Source organism: Anolis carolinensis, chromosome 2 (assembly GCF_035594765.1).
Source record: "Anolis carolinensis isolate JA03-04 chromosome 2, rAnoCar3.1.pri, whole genome shotgun sequence".
Taxonomy (NCBI): domain Eukaryota; kingdom Metazoa; phylum Chordata; class Lepidosauria; order Squamata; family Dactyloidae; genus Anolis; species Anolis carolinensis.
The window spans coordinates 63112130-63130679 of NC_085842.1; the positions used below are offsets into that span (position 1 = coordinate 63112130).

Genomic DNA, 18550 nt, shown 5'->3' on the forward strand with positions numbered 1-18550 from the left:
CTTTATAATTTAAATATAACAGGAGCCTGCATGCTATGCTTTATGCAGAAAGAAAACGGGAATGTTTGCAACAGGCATTGTACAGATTTATGCATCAGGGCTAGGATTCCAAGATGCCAGAAATACTTTACTCTCCCTCACCTTGTTTGTATTATAATGAAGCCAAATATTCCCCAGCTTGACTGAAGACATCTCCAGTTGATATAGTAAGCCAATCCCTTCCTTATCTCTGATCGTTATGCGGTTATCTGATTCTAGAAATCATCCTGCCATATGCTACAGTCCCTAAAAATACTGCTGTGGCAATTGGTCACAGATTACCCCAGATGGGCATTGGTGATATGCCAGATCCGTCATATCTGCTATCAAACTCAGCTATGTGCATGAAATCTTTGAATTCGTACTTGGTTCCTTCAGCCTGAGTAGCACTTATTTTAAGAGTCCTGTTAAGCAAAGTGAAAACATTTCTGGGCAGCACAATTCAAGGACATTGGCAAGCTTGGATTTGTCCAAAGATGGGAAACAAAATGGGGGAAAGTCTGTAAGCCAATCCCTATGAGAAGTGGCTTAGGGAGCTGGATGTGTTAAGTTTGGAGAAGAGGAGGTCAAGAGGGGGCATTACAAAAAAAAGCCATCTAAATATGAAGAGCTTCTTTACTTTAAGGGCCGTTTGACAGTGGAATTGATATACTTTGAGATTGGTGGATCTCTTTGAAAGTCTTTTAACAAAGGTTGGTTAGTAAGATTGTGCACTTCGGCTGAGCCACGAGCCGTTTCTGTTATCCGGATTTTTTGGGGGGGGAGGTTCTGTTTTCGCAGGCCTCCTGAAAATGGGTGGGTGCCCGAATTGGTGTTTTCGGTCTGCAGCCAGAAAATACAGCTAGATCCGACCCATTGGTGGAAATGGGGGAGGGGGGTTTCACAGTCTCCCCTTCCCGTCATTTTCAGGGCTATCAGGATAAAAATGGCCACACTTGGAGGACACATCTACTACTGCTGAACCACCAGGTTTCATAATGTTTGGGTCATCCCCTGATTTTTAGGATTTTTTTCTTTTTAGAAATAAAATCTCCTGAAAAAATTCCCCAAAAGGTATCCCCCGCTGGCCCCACCCTGTAACTTCTCCAGGAGCAGCAGCAGGGCACCATTCCTTCCTGCCAAATGTCCAATATGCACTTCCACATCACACAGCCCACCCACTATTACACTTTCTTTACTAATAAAAAGGTACTGCAATTGTGTATTCCTCATGGCAGGGGGTAGGACTAATGGGCCTTATGGCTCCTTCCAGCTCTAAAATTCAATGATTTTATAGTAAAATTAGAAACACTAAGAAATAAAGCACTATTATTGCATTATTTTATACTGCAATATTGGGAGAGAGAGAAAGAGACAGGTTCTTTCCTAGGGAATGAGTACCTTAAAATTGAATAATGGATAGAGACAAAAAGGTTGATGGGCAGGAGGAATAGTCAAATGTTCAGAGTTACTTTGAGTCAATTATATTTCACTTTGCTTAGCACTGTTAAGCTGCCGTGAATCAAAGTGAAATATAATGGACATGAGAGGGCAAAGTCACAGGAAAATTAACCAGAACTAGTTTTGAGGAGAAGCATGAATGGAGCTCAGATGCAATACTCAATCAAAGGAATCCTTTTCTTCTGAGCACCTCAACAGTATTTGACTAGCCAAAATTGGCAATAAGCAAAATAGGACTAAAAGGATTACTGAACTGATCCTAGAAGGATATTTTAGAGTCTCCATATGCATTTCAACTAAGGCTTTTATGCCTTTACCAGCTGTAAAACAACAACCAGACAAAGGAAGAAATTGTATCACTCTGTCCTGCTTTGGTCAGAGCTCACCTGGCAGTTCCCGGCTCCACACTTCAAGAAGAACAGAAAGCAGAAATGGCTCCAAGAAACAGATGGCCAAGATAATAAAAGATCTGGACACCAAGTCTTATGAGAAACAACTGAGTATGTTTAACCTGGAGAAAAGAAGACACAAAGCCCTTCCACACAGCCATATAACCCAGAATATGAAGGTAGATAATCCACAGTATCTGCTATGAACTGGATTATCAGAGTCCACTGCCATATACCGTAATCTTGTCCCCATGTGAGCCGCCCCGAGTCCCTTCGGGGAGATGGAGGTGGGATACAAAAATAAAATTATTATTATTATTTTATTGTATGACACAGCAAACAAGATAGATATGCTGGATTTCGTTTCACAAAATCACAAGTCGAACACTTTCCTAGTGTCTAGGACTGTGTGATGTATTTTCGGATGATGCGTGCAGATCCCAGTAGGGTGGCCTTTTGCAGTTGACAGATTGTAATTGTGTCAATGTCCATTGTTTCCAAATGCCAGCTGAGATCTTTTAGCATGGCACCCAGTGTGCCCATAACCACCGGGACCACCTGCACTGGTTTCTGCCAGAGTCTTTGAAGTTCAATCTTGAGGTCCTGCGTCAATGCGACTGTCACCTGAGAAAGCGACATCAATGATCCAAACCTTTTTCTTTTCCACAACTGTGATGTCTGGTGTGTTGTGTTCCAGAACTTTGTCAGTCTGGATCTGGAAGTCCCACAGTATCTTTGCGTGCTAATTTTCCAATACTTTTGCAGGTTTATGATCCCACCAGTTCCTTGTTGTTGTTGTTGTTGTTATTATTATTATTATTATTATTATTATGAGCTAATCTATTTCAGGGGTGTTTTAGCAGTGGAAGAAAGATGGCTTCAGTTCTATGACTGCGCAAATATAGCCTTTGTAAACATAAAAACAATGACTGACAAAGTTTGAACAGTTGATTTAACTGGTTATCACACACCTGCTATAGATACAGGAACTTGTCAGAAACAAATGAGTAAACCACAAACATAAGTGTCATGTTTTGACTCTTTTATACTATTTGTACACCATTATTTACTTTGGTAGGTGTTTTAAAGTGGAATACAGTTATGGTGAGTCAACATTCTTATTACACTATGCTGTGATTTAGACTCCTGTTCATGAGATCATGGCTGTCCCAGTATTATTGTGCTGTACAGTCATTGGAAATGCTATTGTTTTTTCATCCTGGATATCATTTGTTAATGGCTTCCCCTTTCCTGCTATGATTTAGTAACCAGTTTGAGTACGGATGTCTCATTCTGCTTTGTTCCATGAATGATCCATTAGTACTATTCAAGGGAATAGCTGTAGTTTTATGTCCTACTCTTGAAACCCCTTTTAGATATTTTTTTTTTTAAAAAAAAACATGAATGGCATACTGCAAATAACAATGCGGTCCTCACCTGTGTTCACCTTTGAAAGTCAATATTCTGATCCCTTAAATGCACAAGATGTTTTCTAATGATCTCTCCACTGCTATGCACCACACTGTTATCACCAGGTATCTTTCTGTAGGTATTTCTGAAGGTATCTTTCTGTAAACTGTGTGGCCCAATTGTTGATTGGGCCACACAGTTTACAGAAAACCTACACACACAGATAGATACCTTCATAAAAACTCCAACCATCACCCGTCAAAAAAGGAGCACAATCAAAGCCCTGACAGACCGTGCACAAAGAATCTGCGAACCTCACCTCCTCCAAGGTGAATTCAACCACCTAAACTGGGCTCTACAGGCCAATGGATACTCCACCACAGACATCAGAAGAGCTGCAAGGCCAAGAACAAGCCATGAGAGTCAAGACAAAGATCCACCCAGAGGAAAGGTGTTCTTACCATACATCAAGGGAACTACTGACCGCATAGGGAAGCTGATGAAGAAGCACAACCTACAAACTATCTACAGACCCACGAAGAAAATCCAACAAATGCTACGGTCAGCGAAGGACAAGAGGGATCCTCTCTCTTCTGCAGGAGTCTACCGGATACCATGCAGCTGTGGACAAGTCTACATAGGGACCACCAAACGCAGCGCCCAAACAAGAGTCAAAGAACATGAAAGGCACTGCAGACTAATTCAACCAGAGAAATCAGCCATAGCAGAGCATTTGATGAACCAGCCTGGACACAGAATACTATTTGAGAACACAAAAATGCTGGACCATTCTAACAACTATCATGTCAGACTGCACAGAGAAGCCATTGAAATCCACAAGCATGTGGACAACTTCAACAGAAAGGAAGAAACCATGAAAATGAACAAAATCTGGCTACCAGTATTAAAAAACTCAAAAATCAGAACAGTAAATAAAAAGCAATACTCTGAAAACAGAGGATTTCCAGACATGAATCAACCAAGGGCAGTTAACGACTCTAAACAAAGGATGCCCCAGAGGCAGGAAGAAGACAGCAGATAAGCTTTTCAATGCTAATTAAAGTGATTAACTACACAACATTCACACTGACCTCTCTCACCCTAGACTTTCCACAGATATATATTAACCTCTTTGCTTAGTTTTCTCCATACCTCACAACCTCTGAGGATGCCTGCCATAGATGTGGGCGAAACGTCAGGAGAGAATGCTTCTGGAACATGGCCACACAGCCCGAAAGACATACAACAACCCTGTGATCCCGGCCATGAAAGCCTTCGACAACACATTGGACTCGGGACGACTTGCATGGGGATCAAGTCCAGAAAAAAAACCAGAGGATTCAAAATACAAACTAAAACACATAATAACAATATATTTAGAAACAATCCATGGAAATAAAAACATCATAAAATAATCAGTGAACATCACAGAACCAAAAAGTGGCCCTATTGAGAATTATAAGTGAAGGGAAAGGCTTGTGCAAAATGAAGAACAATAGGACCAGAACCGAGAATAAAGTGCTGGAAACCAGAACAATAAGTAAATTAGGACTGGGCAGTGATAGTTATGAGCTAACCTGTTATTCAAAGGCACATTGAAACATCCATGTTTTCAAGTCTTTACAGTATGTGGACAAGTCGAGGGCTAATCCGATTTCCCTGGAAAGAGAGTTCCAGAGCCGAGGGGCCACCACCAAGAAGGCCCTCTCCCTCGTCCCCACCAACCGTGCTTGTAATTGAGGCGGGAGCAAGAGAAGGGCCTCCCCGGCATATCTTAGATCCCGCGCCGGTTTGTAGGGAGATATATGGTCACAAAGATAAGCAGGACCCAAACCATTTAGGGCTTTATATGTCATAACCTGCTCTTTGAATTAGCACCAGAAACTTATCGTCGGCCAGTGGAGCTGCTTCAGTAAAGGCATTGTACGCTCCCTGTAGCTTGCTCCCGTTAACAACCTGGCTGCCGACCTTTGCACCAGTTGCAGTTTCCAGGCCGTCTTCAAAGGCAGCCCCATGTAGAATGCATTGCAGTAGTCCTATCTAAACTATCTACATTCATTCATAAGAAGTTCTATCTGCCTAGTAGAAGGCAGAAAACACTACTGTGTGAGCTAGATAACAACATATTGTGTCTTTATTCTTAATGTGTAAAATAATTATAAGATTCTGGTTCACTACATACATGTACATGCACACATACAAATACACACAGACTTAAAAAAATTAATGTGCATTGAACTCTGGAGGTACAGCTGTCCCATATAATGTAGGTTTTCAAAGCAGCAATAAAGGACAGGTAAAATTCATGACATTCAGGGCAACAAGTTTGTGTTCTACTCAAATACCAAAGGATAGTAAAGATTTATTCATGTCTTTCTCTGTAAATTTAGCACATTGTCCATATTCATAGAATATATGATGTCTTTTTGAAAGACCCATGTCCCTATATGGAGGGGGGGGAGGGAGCATCTTGTTCAAGTCATATGAAAATAAAAGTTTTATCATCTTCAAATAAGGGGCATTCCTCATTTTAAAAAGGTCACCTAGTAGCCTTATATGGAACAAGCTTTTAAAAAAGGGGCATCCCATATAATAAGGAACCCCTGGCAACCCTAGTCCTGCAGTACTACTGAAGTATGGCACAGCAAACACAATATTGCTCTCTGCAGCACCATAATCTCAACAAAATAATGAGAATATGTGGAATTTTTATTGCATGTGTACCTTTAACTTGCCTGTTGACTTGTGGCAACCCAACACATTTTATAGGATTTTCTTGGGCAAATAATACTTCAAGGCAATTTTGCCTGTTCCTTCTTCTGAAATATAGCCTATAGCTCCTAGTATTCACTGGCAGTCTCCTCTCCAAATATGTACTAACCAGGGCTGACCCTACTTAGCTTCCAAGTTCAAATAAGATCAGGTACCTTTAGGGTATTATTTAGGTCACTTTCTGACTACATCTGCAAAATTCATGCACGCAGTGTGGCCAATGGATGTTTCTCCTTTTCACTCTGTCTTTATAACTTAGCCGATGTACTTTCATCACGTGTGATACTTTATACATCTGAAGCACTAGATTTATTCTCTTTGCTTTACAGTGCATACACTCAGAAGCAAACTGTGTGGAAATTGAAATATGCTACTTGGTGAGGAAAGAATTTTTTGAACTGGTATCTCTTTGCCTTCATTTCTGAATGCTGACATGCTGTCACACATAGCAAAGTAACCTGGTCAGATTTTAGGTATATGGGATGTTTGAGTGACAGGACTGGAATAAGGTGTGGCAAGGATGGAAAGGCATCAGGAAAGGAGGAAGCCTTTAAATTAACTCAAATGATGCTCCTTCTGTATCTCCTACCCAGCCCTGATCTACCTGCCTGTGTTTTGTAAAGCCAGCAAAAATAATGAGCATGGAAATCAGGGCAGCCCAATACTGAGGTTTTCAAAATAACAGTGAAATCTGTAATATGGTAATGAATTTGGCAAAGCTGTTCTTGAAGAGACAGTGTGAATGTTTAAAAATGCCTTCAGGCGAAGCATTTGACAATTTATCCCTGCCCTTCTTTGTATCAGCCTCAGCAGAATTTAATAAACTGTTTCCAAATGAAGATGAGCTACTTAGGAACAATCCAGGGGCTCAGAGGGGAGAGATAAATATTCTATGAAACAGTCCTCATTTTTTTAAGAAGGCAAAAGTTTCTACCTTTAGGGCAGGTCACTGGGACAGATGTTTGACATCTAAGGCCACATTCAGCAAAATGATCAGGGCTGAGTACAGCAATGCTGCAGTGAAATAATATACATTTCTGTCTATGGGAGTCCCTCCCCACCTTTAACGCTATTACATCCAGAGCCTGACAGCATCAGTGAGAAGCCCAGTCTTTGGAGTACCAATCTCTTGCCTCCTCATGAGACATCTTCACTTAGGGTGTCCACATTTCCTGTATGATTAAAGCCATGAAGATATAGATATTCCTTTGACAACTTACAATATTTCCATGCAGATGAAGGCAGCTAAAAGATGAAACAGGTTGCCAAAGACAAATAGCCCACAATATGAATCTACATCTAAGAGCTGAGGTTCATAAACAGGACAGAAGCAAAACAGAACCATACTGAGAAAGTGTCCTAATTTTGCCTTCAGCCCCACAGAAACATGTAGTTCTTGGATGGCATGTAGTTCTTCGTGGATCAGTTGAAACTGGGCCTCTGGAAAGTCCCATCCAGTCCAGCACAGAGTTTGACAAGCCTTTTATCCTCCAATATTTCACAGATGAAATTATTAACGAAGAAGAACACACATGTGAAGAGATGCTGCTGTGGTTTACTGTTACCTACTGGTAAGACTTTGCTTTCACTTCTACTTTCCTTCCCAGTGTTAACTGAATGCAAACTAATTTTAAATTCAGTTTGCAGCAAATGAAGTAAACTAAGGACAAAGGGGGAAAGTGGGAGAAAGTGAAATGAACTGGGGCATTTTAGAACAGCTGGAAAATGGGAAGACAAGGGCTTAATTGAATTGTTCTTGCCAAATTGGGACAGTTGAAGGGTATGAACACTGAGAAGCCCACAAACATGGTAATTTCCCTTCCCCCATGGTTCCTTTCAGCAGCTGATATTCTTTAGCATGTACCATAGGTAAAGGTAAAGGTTTTCCCCTGACGTTAAGTCCAGTCATGTCTGACTCTGGGGGTTGGTGCTCATCTCCATTTCTAAGCCGAAGAGCCGGCGTTGTCCGTAGACACCTCCAAGGTCATGTGGCCGGCATGACTGCATGGAGCGCCGTTACCTTCCTGCTGGAGCGGTACCTATTGATCTACTCACATTGGCATGTTTTCGAACTGCTAGGTTGGCAGAAGCTGGAGCAACAGCAGGCGCTGTTTAACCACTTCACCATATTTAATCATAAAGTAATCAGCAGCCATGATAAGATTTAGCCTGAATGAGAAATTTGACTCATCCCTCTTCAAAATCATCAGGGTTAGTGGTCATCACAAGAAATTTCCCCTATTCGTATCCACTGTGTGAAGAAATACAGTACAAGCCTTATCTCTCTGTGAGATATATTCCTGAAATTACTGTGGAAACAGAAAAGTCAAATGCAATGAATGAGTTCTCACCAGAAATTAGCATACAGTCACATTGGAGAACTTTGAACATTTCTAAATATATCTTTTTTAGGAATTTCCTAGGTCCTAACGTCTTGCTGAAGCGTATCATAGAATTCTCTGAAGGACCTAGAAAATTCCTAGAGAGGATATATTTTGTCAGAAACCATGGATACTAGCCCCATGGAGATGGATTTCTACCGCAGATCCTGTTTTTCTGTCCTGAATCTTTACTGACAAAGTAAATTTCCCTTATGCCTTCCCTTACTAAAATGCTCCAGTTATTTTTCAGTTCATATTTCTCCCACATTTCAAGGCCTGACCTGCTTCCCTGCAGTGTGGGCTGCAGACACAAGGTTTTAGTTTGTATTTAGTAAATTTGCCGTCCATAAATTACATAACTCGAGGTAGATATTTTGAGTCTGTGGAACAGTAGGTACTTAAAGTAATATTGTATGAGTCACCAGCAAGTGCTGTTGTTTCTTTAACATTATCAGAGTAAAATAATAAATTTGCTTCTCCTGCCATATTTATTTGAAAATAAGAACGGTTCTTCTATTAATTTTTACCTCAAATAATGCATTAGGGCTTATTTTTAGAGGATGACTTATTTTCCATGTACAACAATGTACATTTTTTCATTTATTCATGTACAAAAATCTCTCGCCTAAAGGCGCCCGCTTGGGTTATTACAAATACGTCAGTTGTGCATTGCAGTGGACGTACTAAATTCATCTGTCTGGCTGACGATCTTAACTAGGGCTTATTTTATGGGTAGGTCTTATATTACTAGCATCCTGAAAAATCATGTTAGGGCTTATTTTCTGGTTAGGTCTTATTTTTGTGGACATTATTTTAGTTACATTATACAGTTTTCTCCCTCCCCCCCCCCCCCCGTCCTCCCCCCCTCTTTCAAACCTGGAAGTGGATTTGCAGTCACTTCACTTTCAGAACTGGTGTCACCCACAACATTTTCCAGGAATCACAAATGGGACCCTGAGTCTCTGTGTGTACCATGTGGCGTTCCTTCTGTACTAACCAGCCTGCTGCCCTAAAGCATTCTAATATCAGACACAAGATAGAATTTAGTTCTACTGGTCGGGTCCTTTCCTCCCACCTTTTTTTAGTATGTAGTGATATAAAATGCTGAAATTTCAGAGGCATCATCGCGGAGCAAAAATAAATTTATGGCCAATGATGAGAGGAGCTGAAGCATGAACTTGGAAAGGGATTATGGTGCAGAAGCGCCTTGACTATTTACCTGGGCTTTGGTGTCTGAGGCTTACCATTCTGTGCATTTTCTGCAGTCTTACTACTGCCATCTGAATAGTATTTTGTCAAAAGAAAAAAGAAATCTCTGGAGCAACTGTCCAGTGAACATCTAAAAGGACTCATTACATACGTAATTGTATTCTGTTTCAGAAATGTTAATTTTTAAATCCTCTTCCAACTTTAATTTGATGTCTGAATCATTTAGTTCAATTTCCATTGAAATTTTATATGACTTAGAGATAAAAGATCCTTTTGTGCTATGGAAGTCTTCATCAGAAGATGTTAAGCTTGTACAGCTATTGTGAATTATATAGCAATTTGAATAGAACTTTGAAATTGTAAATATGAAGGGAGGGGAAAGAAAAGTGCTTATTGACTAGGGTTTTCCTGGCTAGTTTAAAGAATTATAAGGCATCTTCTACTATCCATTTCAAAATCTGACCTGGCTTCCTGCAGATGATAATTTCTAAGTATCTGCCCTCAAACAGAGCAAAGAGCTTTCTAGGAGGATGGGGAGGGGAGAGATGAAAGTGTTCAGGCAGAACATAGGTTTTGCATGCAAAAGCTCCCAGTTTCAAGCCCTGATGCTTTAGGACTAGAAAAGAATCCTGTTCGAAACCCTGTTGATAATATTGAGTTAGAGCTGGACCCATGCTGGTCTAACTCAGTGAAATTCAGTTTTCGGTTTCTTATACTTTCCTAGCTGCAAGGCTATACTAAATTTATTCTGATGAATCCATAGTAGACTATAAAGAGCTGCTTAAGATATTTTTCCGTTCTGATTGCTGGCCTAAAGCTGTCTTTGTTGCATGATTGTTGGAAATGTAATAAGGAAACCTGATCAGCAAGTGGTTTGATTTTATTTTACAATTGCATTCATTCTTTTATTGTTGTTATAATTGACACTGAAAACAAAACAACACATGTCTATGTGTGCATCCACACTGTAGAATTGATGCAGTCTGACACCACTTTCACTGTCATGGCTTAATGTTATGGATTCCTGGGAGCTGTAATTCGGTAAGACACCAGCACTCTTTGACAGATAAGACTAAAGACCTTGTGACACCATCATTCCATACAGCCTTGGCAATTAAAGTGTTGCCAAATTGCATTCATTCTACAGCGTAGATGCATAACTGGAAACCATCCTCACTGTAGAATTATAGCATTTTGACACTGCATTAACCTCCATGGCGCTATCCTATGGATACTGAGATTTGCAATTTGTTGTGGCACCAGAGCTCTTTGACAGAAAAGAGTAAATATCCATGTTCCGTAGCATGAGGCATGGCATTTCATATAATGCTATAATTCTGCAATGTGGATACAGCCTGGGAGTAAGTTTGTGGAAATCTACTATATATATATAGCTGGCCTGTTGTGCAAATGATAAGAGAGAAATGGAGGAAAAATAGGAATCCTGCCAACCAGAGACCTGCTTATCACCAACATAGTGACTGCATTTCCATATGATTTACCAAAAAGAGTGCAATTCTGAGACTTTCCTTTCCCAGGACATGATTTCTCAAATGAATTCAGCTTGTGATAAATTGGTTTTGACATCCATCACACAGATGCTTGGTGGTGTAATTTAGCATTGCCTAGAAGCGCTTCCTTTGAATCTCACCTCTCCCACTCGCCGGGCTCCGCTAACAATGAGCTAATGGATCTGTGGCTTCATTTTAAGCATCCCTAAAGAGCAAACAGGAGTCCCAGAAGAGGCCAATTGGTTTAAGGTGCAGACACGAGGTCCCATTTGCAATGACCTAGAAGCCAGGGGCCATTCCTCATAACCTGGAACTATTCCACAGCATTTCTTTTGCCTTTCATTTCCACAATTCATACTTTTCCATAGAACCTAACAGATGTATCTTAGGTCAGACACAGCAGCTGCCATTAATTCCTTATTCTGGGGCTCATGGCTGGGAACTGTCAAAAGGTGGAATACAGAGCAAGGAATAGGATGCAAAGCAGAACAGGTAAGAACTGAGGAATGAAATGTGGGGGAAGAAAGGGAAAAACAGTTCCATCATGATGGATATAGCATTAATGTTCCCACCTCCATTACTACTACTGTCTCTGGAGACAAGGCTGTGCCAGAAGGTTTTTAGCTCCAGTTCTCCATAACACTGGACATAGCGACCAGCAGCCTTTTCACCTGACAGGATTAAAATGCTATGATTTTACTTTAAATAATAGGGATGTGCGATCCATTAAAAATGGAAACATTGCCTTTGTGGCAGAAAATTTTGCTAAATTGGTGGAGACTCAACCAAGCAAATTGTGCTACATATAGGACGATGTCCCTTGCACAAAGACAAAGCTTTTGCAGTGTAATGAACTTTCACCATGTTTTTATGACAGAACCAATTAAGAACTGTCGTTTATAACCCAGGAACAAAAATCATAACACAGACAGAGTCAAGGGTTATCTAGACTGACCCCTTTCTTCCAGGAAGAAAGGCACCATCCAAACTCTCCTGACATCCAATTAATATGCTTCCCCTATTGACTTGGAGGGGACCCCCCCAAGGGCCATCCATTTTGGTCATTTTTTCCAGCCCAGCACGGAGATTGGCTTACTTACTAGAAAGAGATGTATCAGTCAGCCCTCCTCTTTACAGATTCTGGCTGCTTTTAGGGAGAAACAGTGATAGCGGAGACCCCCGCTTTTAAATTCATCTGACCTGCGGCGGGGAGTTCCACAGATCCGGATCGCCAGCAAAGCGGGAAAATGTTCAGACAGCAACAAATTATTATTAAATTCTTTTCATTGCTTTCCCCAGCCCTGACATTGTAACTAATCCTTAAATAAAAAGTATCCTTTCCTTTAACTTGAAATCCTCTCAAGTGGTTATTTTGTATCCCTTTTCTGGCTCCCTCGCATGAAATCCTCTCTCCTTCCTTCCATTAACCCTGATGCGTTCTCCCTGTCATTGACTAACATGGCGGACAGGACAATTTGAACCATAACTTCATCAAAAATACTCCAAGCATGCCTATCTTTTATATTTAACACTCTTTGAGGCTCCTGGTTCCGGGACAACCAACAGCACCAGGATTGGTCCATTTTAGTCTTCAGTGTTAACATTGTATGTTTTATGTTAATTGTAACGATTGTTTTTATTGTAATTGATGTTTTTATTGGATAACTGTTTTATTGCTGTGTTTTGATATTTGATTGTTTTATCGGGCAAGGCCCCATGTAAGCCGCCCCGAGTCCCTTCGGGGAGATAGGGCAGGGTATAAAAATAAAGTTATTATTATTATTATTATTATTTTAAAACTTTGAAACAGCTGACTGTCAAAAAAGCCGGTTCCGTTTGCCTCTTTCTCCGCTACAGCCACTTCTCGGCTCTCGCGGCTGGCGGGCTGTCTCCAGGGAACCTGGGCTTCTCTCCAGGGCTGCTGGTGGTGGACTGCCACCCTCCCTGGGAGAGAGATGTAGTTTCTCCAAGGACCAGCTGTGATTTCTACGGCGGCAAGAGCTTCCAGATGGATTTCTTCGGCTCATTCATTCATTTTTATGAATGAACGGATTCCTCATTCATATACTCTTGCTGGACTCCCAAGGACAGAAATCAACCTGAGCTGCTTATGAACTTTTCATGAACTGTATGCTTATATGTTTATGAAATATTGGAATCAATTCTTTATTAACTGTTTAGCCAGATGTAACTTGGTCTATGGGTTCCCTGGAAGACCCCCAGACTCATATATTTCCCTTTTATATATGTTATATTACAGAAAAACCTGGGTTTTTCCTTCCCTTTAAAACCGGAGGGAATCTGAACTCCTTCCCTGTCCTCAGACAAACCGCAATATGGCCGAATTGCCGAATTGCCTACCCCCAGCATGCATTTTCATTCATAACTCACTGAATTTTGCACCAAGAATCACCCCTTTTCATATTTATGACTAAAATCGCCTAATCTTTAAAATACAACCAACAGAGATCATTTTTGACCATTTTTTCTCTGATCATCAGCTGATTGTCAAACTGCATTCTTTGTGTAAATAGCCTCCCGCCTTGCGCTGTTATCGTAGGAATGGAAAATAAGCTATAAATGTTAATATTTAGTACTTTTTTCAGTAATTTTGGGTGGAAATGGCTAGAATATGATTCTCTATATTCCCTAGTATATTTTGATCGATGAAGGCCCATAGCGAGAGATTGGCCCACCCCAGATCGGAGCAGTCCCTGGGGTGATAAAATCTCATATGGTAATGTTGACCACAAACCCATCCTGGACCCCTGGGGAGCCCTAGGAAAGCTTCCCGCTAGTCCTGCCACCATAATCCCATAGTGTCGATATTTGCTGTCATCTCCGTCACACCTCAGGTATTCATGAACTGTGTACGTGCATAAAGAATCCCGGACATTCCAGATGGTTCTATTCAAAGCAACCCTAATCCTAGATTATCTTAGAAGGTGCTAGCCTCAGGTAATCGCTTTGCATAAAGATAACTCCAATGATTCATTCACCAAAACCCATTGTTTAGCTGACTCCCGCCTTCCCCAACCTGATTGGCCCTGACAGAGGCGAAGGTTATTCCTCATTGGTCAAGGCGCAGGGCGGGAAACCAAACTCCCGCCTAGTACGGCGCCCTCGACCTATCAGCAGCCAGATGGGCGGAGGGACGGGGCGGGAGATTCAAGAAGACTTCAAACTTAGAAATGTATAAAATGGCTTTATTTTCATCAAAATGTTACATCTTGCATGTCGAATTACCGCTGCCTGATGTCCTTTTCAGCTGAATTGCTTTAATAAACGCTTTGGCAGTTTTTCCTTCAACTTGGCAGAGTCTTTTTCCTTTCGGTCTCAGGTAAATTTATATTCCGGGTTATTTTCTGCTTCCCTAACGGCTCACCAAGGTTCGTTCCTTCATCGGAGGAAGCGATCGGATCTCCCTCACAGGGCAGATCCTGACTAAATCGCGGTCTCGATAACAACAGACCTTTCTCTCCACTATCCTGATTGGTGCTTTCTGATGCTGATGCAGTCTAGAAAATGTAGTTTAAGCAAGTATATGGCTCCTCCCTTCCCAAACCATATTTGCGCATGCGCATAATTAAATGACTTTAATTGGGGAAACTTCAGGGGCTCATATCTCCCTCATTTTTAAAGCTATTGGGGTGAAACTTTCTACAATGGTAGAACACATTTACCACTGTTAGCCCACCATCTTTCAGAACGTTTTACATATCCACTGATTTTTGGTGAATTTTCAAAATATTAGGGAGGAACAGACGTCTCTCTCTGCTATCCAGATGGGTGCTTTCTGATGCTGATGTAGTCTGGGAAATGTAGTTTAGGACTGGGCCTTTTGAATTCTCTGGCATAGGGCTCCTCACTTCCCAAACTACATTTCCCAGAGTTCCGACTGTTCCCAAAATGCACTGTTCCCACTGCTAATGCCAAGACTGCATTAATTTCACAGAGGAATGGCAAGGCACTAAGGCAGCCTTTGGCTTTGCTTCCTTGCCTTGCATTGAATATGAAACTGACTTTGGGAGCCTTCTGAGATTTACAGAATGAAAACAAAAACGTATGGGCCAAGTTTTGATTATAAAATATTTGGTGTGGGCCACACAAACACTGCGGTATGGTTTCAGACTTACAGAACTTCCAATTTTTTTACAACTTCCAACTGTTCCAAATTTTTTGCACATGCCTATTAAATACAATGACAACATTCTGTGCAATCCTGAGATTTGCAGTTTAAGGAAGGGCATTTACAATTCTCAGGCAGAGTTCTAGCTCCGTACTATGCCACAAATTCCAGGATTCCCTAAGACATTGCCATGACAGTTAAGAGTAGAACATTGTGCTATCACTTTATAATGTAAAAAGGCCCCAAGTAGCAGAAATAGTTATGATGAATAACAGGTATCATTTTGTTTAATACAATTATGTTGGTGTGTATGTGTGTGTATAATCTTCTCTTTGGCACTTGGAACATTTATCCAAGCATAATTGAGTTAACCAACAGGCTCTTTTTTGCAAAGTCTTTTTACAAGAGCCCAGCCATGCCTGCATTTTTTCTAGCTTAAAGTTATTTTGTGGCATTCACATTGGGAGAATGGCAAAGAAGGGCTGGAGAAAAACAGATTTTCAGTGTTGATTCTCAGCAGTATTTCTTCAATAAGCAATGCAATAAAGCATGACCTGGGAAAGAATGGGATTCTGCTATGGAAGGAACTAATTGCAGAACTGTGTGCTTGTATATAAGCAGAAAGCAGTGCACCTACATTGTAGAATGAATGCAGTTTGATACCACTTTGACTCCCATGGCTCAGTGCTATGAAATCATGGAGTTCTAGTTTTATAAGGCCTTTAACCATGTCTGCCAAAGGGTTCTAGTGCCTCATCAAACAACATCTCCCATGATTCCATAGCACTGAACCATGGCCGTAAAAATGGTGTCAAATTGCATTATTTCTACAGTGTGGATGCATCCAAGGTAAACAACTGCCTCCACAATCACTTTTGAAGAGGAAAACAAAAAGGTAAAACAAAAACAGATTAGCCTGCCTCACCAGCCAGCGTGTTAAAAAAGCACAGATATATAGGTTTTGTCACTAAAATGGAAATCATAAGAAAAGTGAAGACTGTTGAAAGAAAGAAAAAATCATCGCAGGATGCATTTTAGAAGAAGCTTTCAAATAGTCTCTTGAAGTTTTAAAATGTTTTTGTTGACTTATGCAATTCTTGCCTGACCTAGTTGCTTCATTTCACATGAGCATGTTGTTAGTTCTAAATAAAAGGTTTCCAGAAATATGACAAACTGCTCTCCTTTTCTATGGGGTAGAAACCTATCCATAGTCCTTCCCTGTTATTTCTACCAACGTTTCCTGGAAATTCCCCAGAATGGTACCTCACCTCGCCCTCACCCAGAAGAAATGTTCATAATTCTCACTCAATGAATTGGTAGGGATGGGAGGAGGATTCACAATGAATTTGCATCAGAGCCTTTGGGTTGCCTTTGTCTGTTTTACGTGATATGATTTGTGCTAGCCTGGGAATGCCCACTTTCCCAAGTCTCTGTGTCGGACCTCTACGAAGAGACCTATTGACTTGGCCAACACCCTTAAGCACCCTATTGTTTATCAAGCCTAACACCATTATCCACACTGGGTCTGAGTATTTGGGGGCCCATTGCATTCCTTTCTCATCATGCCCCTTACAGGTGGTTCAATAAATGGATAGACACTTCAAAAATAATCCAATTGCAGTTTATTGAGTTTCCCACCACAGCAAATGCCAATTAGCGATGATGTCGGAGGGAATCCCTGGCCAACTGGGAAGTTTCTGGACCAATCAGGAGCTTGTGTGGGAATCTTTAATAGCTGTCAACTGAAATAAAAATGCTCTGTATTTGCATTTGCAGGATGTCAGTTCTTTGGAGTGCTTTCTCTGTGGACATCTTCTCTGACCATTGAGACTAAACATCTGATTTTGCCATCAACTCATCTGTGTCTCATTTGGTGTTCTGGAAAGTTAGACATGCTGGGCCTCCAAACTAAATGGTGAAATCACATAACATACTGACATACTGTACTAACAAGCCATGCCTTATCTTTTTAACACAGTCTTCTATCAGAGCAGTTCATCTCTATCTTCCTCAGAATTTATCAGAGTTTTCTCTCTCCATCGCTGTACTAACCATGGAATCAAGCCTGCAGTTAAGCTAAAATAGTGAAAGTCACAGCAGTCTGCTCTTATTTTAAGACCTGCAGTCTCCATCAGCTGATCTATATATGATCCTTTTTAGCATAGGAACTCTTCCTTCCAATCAAAGGGGCTGAATCTATTGCTACAAACCCTTGTTGCCTGCCTAGAAGCGTTCTTAACATCTTCCTTATTATCTCTGCTGCTCTATTTTTGATTGAACTCTGGATGGAAGGATGAAGTCAGGCATGTAGCTGGCAGAACTCAGTCAGCACACGCTTAGAGACAGGAAGTCTTCCATACTTTGTTTGCTAAATTCCTAAGTACGTTTCTTCGTAGTTAATGCAGAAAGTTCACCTAGTCCACAAGACAAACTTATTTTTTGCATAACAGGTTCTGGATATAGTTGCTGGGCAACTTCATGCCTTTTAACATAATTTCTAAACCAGTTTCAGAGCATCTCAAGCTTCATGGATGTATAATATATGTCCAACAAAAAAAGTTCAAAAGAAAGACTAGAAAGAGAAATAGCTGAATTGGAATATATTCATAGAGATATGAACAGGGAAAACAGTTTCATGACACACTGCATGAATTAATATACAAGTGATCATGACTGCACATTTAACAAATGGAACAATTTCAGATAAAGTTTTGACACCAAAAGACCTTGCTTTAAATAAGCATCTTTTTTTCCTGAAACTACTAACAGATCACTTTAAAGACTACAAGTTGCTTGAATGTGATGTATCATTTCATCCAGATCTTTGCAGATTTATGGCCAAGACCACAGTTTGTATCCTATTATATTGTATCCCACACTAGCAACTGTGCAAAGTGATCACCTTATTCTCACTTATTCTGATTAGTATACAAATTTCAGAGCAGATTGAGAAAGCTTTGCTTTTTAAAGATTTGGATCCATCCTTAGGTGTTATCTTGTCTCCATGAGTTGGAAGAAGAGACATCCTAGTTCACCAAGACTACTCCTTAATGACAGCTGGTGGTGTTCATATCAGAGGTGTGAATTTGCTCTTTGATTTGAGGGACAGTTTGCGGGCAATAACCAATTTTGGGACTCCTCCCTTCTTCATAGTAATATGTATGTTTCCCCAATGCATATCTCCCTCTGCTTCTTACCATAGCTAAGGGTGTTCACGGACTTACTTGTCTTTTCTTGAGCCATTAGTCATGATTATTGCTGGCAGGCCAA

The 18550-nt window shown here is 40.7% G+C and overlaps 1 protein-coding gene across 1 annotated transcript in view; it reads left to right on the forward strand.

The window, feature by feature from the left end:
* Positions 1–7719, forward strand: part of LOC100551794 (clathrin heavy chain 2) — a 43313-nt gene extending 35594 nt beyond the window's left edge. Inside the window, exon 8 of the mRNA XM_062969805.1 lies at positions 7555–7719. Coding sequence (XP_062825875.1) covers positions 7555–7704 — 150 coding nt within the window. The 3' untranslated portion in view covers positions 7705–7719. The remainder of the gene's footprint in view (positions 1–7554) is intronic.
* The last annotated feature ends 10831 nt before the right edge of the window (positions 7720–18550 follow it).